A 5,207-nucleotide genomic window follows, 5' to 3' on the forward strand; every position below is an offset into this window, starting at 1 on the left:
ATGTCTATGTATGTATATATGTACGTATGTATATATGTATGTATATATGTATGTATGTATATGTTGGTTTGTGTGTGTGTGTAGAGTTGGGTGAGCTAACAGCGCATGAGGATGGAGACATAAGTGTAATAAGATGCCTTACCGATCAATACTTCCTCACATGCGGCGCCGAAGACAGCGTCATCTCTATATGGAAATGGTCCACACCCCATAGTAATGCCAATACAAAGACTTCTACTACTACTCCTACTACTACTACAGCAATTACGACTTCTTCTTCTTCTGCTTTGCTTATGCCTTCGGTATCAACTTAGCTCCTGCCAAGGCTACTACTACTCGTGCTGCTAGTAGTAGTAGTAGGACTCCTGGTAGTGCTCCTACTACTACTAAAAAAGAGAGAAGAAGAAGAGCAGCAGCAGCATCCCCGCATGCAAACCGAAGCACATCAAATGACTCCACAGGCAAAGAAAGAGTGAGAGAGAAAGAAAGAAAGAAAGAAAGAAAGAAAGAAAGGAAGAAGAGCAGAGAGAGAGAGAGAGAAAGAAAGAAAGGAGAGATATCATGAAGGGATTTTCTGGACGTCCCAAGGAGAAGGGAGAGAGGGGGATGGATTGCTCCTTTTCAGAGTTAACTCGTCTCTGTCTGTCCCTCTCTCTTCTCTCTGCTGCAACATAAAAGATAGAAAACGAAGAAGAAAGACAGAGGAGGAGGAGAAGAAGAGGAGTTATCTGCAGTTGTTTCTTCTTCTTCTCCTTTCTTTCTTTTTCTTTCTTTTCTTGACGAGCTCTCTTCTTCTTCTTGTTGCTACTACTACTCCAACTACTACTCCTCCTACGGTGTCATGTATGCATGCCAAGTGCATGAGTGAGTGATAGCTGCTCTTTCTCTCTTTCTTTCATGGTCTTTGTCATCGGTATTTCCTCGCCTTTATGAACGTGCACTTCATCCAGAAAGCAGTCATTTTCATCTCTATCTGTCTTCGATGTATCTCTCCTTAATCTACCTATATGTATGTATCTCGTTTGTCTATATATAAATATATATGTCTATCTATAAGCACCATGTAAAGACGTGTATACAGAGAGAAAAGAACTTCATTGTCATCCGTATGCGCATTTACATACCTCTATCTATCTATTTATCTTCGATATAATAATATGGATCTATCTCTCTATGTTGTCTTCTTCTTCTTTTTCTTCGGTGCGTGCCTCTCCGCCTTCTGTCTGTGTCTGTGCGTACGTGAGCAGAACAAGAATCGTATCGTATTCTATTAATAATTAGAATAATTAGACTAAGAATAATCCTGCTGCTGCTACTAGTAGTAGTAGTGGTTCGAATGCTAAGCTTCATAGGCATCACTACAACTACTCCTCCTACTCCTACTCCCACTCCTCCTTTTTCTTTTTCTTTTTCTTTTCTTCTTTCTCTTCGTTATGAAGATCTCGAGGAGTGAGTTAGACAGACACACACGCACGTGATCTCCCCTCAGGAGCCAACTCTTCTTCTTCTTCTCGTTTTTCTTCTTCTTTTCTTTTCTCGTGTCTTTTCTTATCCTCCAGGAAAGCTAGGATCACGAAGAAGAGAAAGAAAGTAGTCAGAGTCATTGTAGGGAGAGAGAGAAAGATGTGTGTAGCTAGCATACTCCACATAGAAGAGAAAGAAGGAGAAGAAGAAGAAGAGCAGTGCCAGGAGGAGGAGCACATTCCTATTTGTCGTCGTAGTAGTCGTTATAGTCTGTCTATACACGCTCTATTATTCTTCGTCTTCCTACTTCTACTTTTAGTCTTCTTTTTCTTTATCTTCTTATCACCCAGGGAGAAGACATCCCTCTCTTTTCTTCTTTCATATTCTAACTGATCAATGAACGATACGAGCAGCCACACTTGCCCTTGCTACTCCTACGGCAGCTCCGCGGACTACTCACTTACTGGGGCAAGCCTACTACCTCTACTACGACTACTCCTAGCACGACTATTCCTAGTATAAGAAGAAGATCATGAGATATATAGATGTATATATATACATCTATATACATCTGTATGTATCCATTCTTATTCTGATCATTACGTGGAACGCTTTAAACTCTTTTCTATTTGGTCTTCTTCGACTCCTCTCACTCAAACGTTACACTTCACACTTCCCATCTCCTATACGAGGACTACTCCTACTCCGACTAAAACTGCTACTTTCTACTACTTCTACTATTAGGTTCATGAGAGCTTCTCCTTCTCGTAGAACTCAATGACACCGCCAATTTTCATAGTCACAATAGTAATCCTCGTAAGAATACTAATAATAGTAGTAGTAGGTGTACGTACACCTGGGATATCTTCTATCAACACGAAGTTGTTGTAGTCGTCGTAGTGGTCTATTAGGGGGAGTGCAGCAGGAGATCTCGGAGAAGAAAGAGGCGACTGGCTTATGGGATAGAAAAAAGAGAGAAAGATCAATCTTGTCTTCTCTCTGTCTTCGACGATCATGCAATTCTATGCCGACGAAAGGGTCTTCTCATTGTCTCCATCTTCTCCACGCATGCACTTCTATTCCTTCCATCACTTCATTTCTTTCTTGTCCCTCCTTCAACAGAAACTTTCATGCTTTCTCCTCTTCCCTCCTTCTTCAACTCCCCATACATAGACATCTCTCTCATCTTAAGACCTAGTAAATAGCGAGCGAAGAAAAGAAGAAGGTGAATTAGCATGATACCTCCAATCCAAACAAAAGCCTACGTCTCTCTCCACATTCATCTAGACAAACTGCATGAAACACCAAGACGCTGAACAGTGTCTTGCTTACCAAGGGGATGGATGTCTCTAGTGTCACTCTCTCTATGCAGCTAGCTAGTTAGATAGGCCTGTCTCTGTAACTATCTGTCTAAATATGTATGTATCTTAACCACTAGAGCCATCTATCGAAAGGCTTCCGAAGAGATGAACTTTTCCTCCTTCTGACTGTATCTGCTACGAGACACCTTTTATAGGCAGGTGTCTATACACCTTCATGTCTTTCCTCGTCTCAACGACTACCTCACCCTTTGGAGGGAGAAGAAGAAGAAGAACAAGCCAATCGTCATTACGTTCACTATTTCTCTCTCTCGTGAGAAATGAGGGGTAGGTCTTTCTTTTGCAGGAGAGAAAGAGAGAGAGAGACAGAGACAGTTAGATAAATAGATTGAAGATAGATCGACTGAAAGCCACACTAAAAGAAAAGTAGTCTATGAGACACTTCATGATGTGAATGTGTAGATACGTAGGTTAAAGATAGATAGATACATCAAAGATAGTGAGAAAAGGAAAGAGAAAAACGGAAAGAAGAGTAGATAGGAAGAGAAGAAAGAGGATGGAGGCCTTTCTCTCTAGAAGCGAAAGAAAGAGAGAGATAAATGAAGATGGGGTGACTAAAGGAGGGTGTGAGTCTGTTTGATCAGGTTGCATTGTTGTCTTCTTATTATTATTCTTCTTCTATTACTCTTATTCAGTCAAAAGTAGGCATGCATGCGTGTCTCATCCATCCATCCATCTATCAAGTCGATCAATCTATCACTCATTGAAACACCCCACATCTATCTATCTATCTCTTGTCTTGTCTTCTTTCCTTCTTTCTTCTACGTCTCTTTCTGATCTTTTTCTTTCCTGTCTTATTCATTGTTCTTTCCTCTTTTCTTTCTTATCTTGGTCGTGGATGTGTAGCAATAAGGAGGAAGCTTCTGCACCTCTCTCTCTCTACCTATATCTTCATACATAGCTACTCACTCATACCCAAACCTATCTACATACATCTCCATACATGTCGCTCTCTCGTTCTCTCAAGGGCACTTCTTGTTCTATCTCTTTCTTCATCTTTCCTCTTTCTTCGTCTCTCTTCGTTCTTCTTTCTTTTTCTTCAGCGAGAGGAATCGCACCCCGAGAAAGGAGTTACTTTTATTTCGAGTCTATGACGAAGGGAGAAAAAGAGAAGGAGGAATTGCTCGCCACAGACCCAAAACGAACGACGAGAGCAGTCGACACAAAGAAGGAAAGGAGAAAGTAGCTGAAAAGAGTCACTGCGATGACGAGTTGAGGTGTATGTACACCTGAGTAGATCTCTATACACCGTGCCAATGAATAAGATGAGAAATGATGTGCCAATGGTATCGAGACAGAAAAAAACGAAAAAGAGACAAGGAGAAAGAAGAACACCCGAAGAGATACTTCTTCCTTCGTATCTCTAAAAGGAGAGGGGAGAGGTCCTCTCTCTCTCTTAGAAACATTCGGGGTCTTCTTCTCGGAAAAGAGGAACTTCATTCTTCTTCTTCTTCGAGTAGAAAGGATTTTTTCTTCTCGGCGAAAAGTCACATTTCCACCGCACGACAACTTGATAGGAAGACCCATCTAGACATCTAGATGTACATATAGATGTCTATGCACGGTAGCAGGGTTGTTGAGGTGTACATACACCCGAAAGAAAACTGGCCGGCCCGTCAAGATGGATGGGAAGAGTCAAGTCGACCAAGAAGTCAATCGTAAGTATTTCAACAAGGAGGGAGAAAGAAGAGGAAAGAAGTGCAAGGACACGAAGAAAAGAAGAAAATAAAGAAGACAGATTCTCAAGGAGTGAGTGATCGATTGATCTATCTCTCTCTACATTGATCTAAGAAACACACGAAGCTAGCTATGTACGCAGTGCATTCATCCCTTTCCTTCTTTCTTTCTTTCTTTGTATTTGTCCCTGAAGAAAGAGGATTTATCCCTGCAAGAGTTTTCTTTTTCTTCATCCATTAAATTCAAAGAAGAGACAAGACTGTAAAAGAGAGACAAGATCAAGCATAGATCCCACCCCAGTCCTATCCACACAGGCGCCCTCGAGATCACCTCTTCTACAAAAGATCTAGCTTCATTCTTCATCTTCCTTCCCTTCTCTTCTTCTCCCCCCGCCCCCCTTCCCCCCTCCCTCCTTGTTCACCCCCCCCTATGACTATAAGAAGGAGATTTCTTCGAGTCTCGAGAAGCGTTTTTCTTCGACGAAGAGCGACGAGGAGGCACGCCACCTCCGGTAAGCATCGTGGACATAGTAGGGAGGACGGACATACCATGAAGAATGCGATGTTCCTCGAGAAAAGAATCGACGGGGAAGTAAACGAACTTATCAAAGAGAGCCTGGCATACACCCGAACCACAGAGACCTGACGCAGGACCCTGGGGAATCCATGAATGGCGAAGAGAAATCTT

The 5,207-nt window shown here is 42.0% G+C and overlaps 2 protein-coding genes across 2 annotated transcripts; both read left to right on the top strand.

Moving 5' to 3' along the window:
• Nucleotides 1–86: 86 nt before the first annotated feature.
• Nucleotides 87–314, top strand: CSUI_011270 (zinc finger (ccch type) motif-containing protein; the record flags this gene model as incomplete). Its single annotated transcript, XM_068071371.1, has 1 exon — nucleotides 87–314. A coding segment is annotated over one exon (228 nt), but the record flags the coding sequence as incomplete, so codon positions are not given.
• Nucleotides 315–1,336: 1,022 nt separating this feature from the next.
• On the top strand, nucleotides 1,337–2,375 carry CSUI_011271 (uncharacterized protein; the record flags this gene model as incomplete). The annotated part of the gene is made up of 3 exons (XM_068071372.1): nucleotides 1,337–1,449; nucleotides 1,560–1,732; nucleotides 2,236–2,375. 3 exons carry the CDS (start codon nucleotides 1,337–1,339, stop codon nucleotides 2,373–2,375), a joined length of 426 nt encoding a protein of 141 aa, XP_067916653.1.
• Between the last annotated feature and the right edge of the window lie 2,832 nt (nucleotides 2,376–5,207).

This window comes from Cystoisospora suis (assembly GCF_002600585.1).
Source record: "Cystoisospora suis strain Wien I chromosome Unknown contig_10515, whole genome shotgun sequence".
NCBI classification, from domain to species: domain Eukaryota; phylum Apicomplexa; class Conoidasida; order Eucoccidiorida; family Sarcocystidae; genus Cystoisospora; species Cystoisospora suis.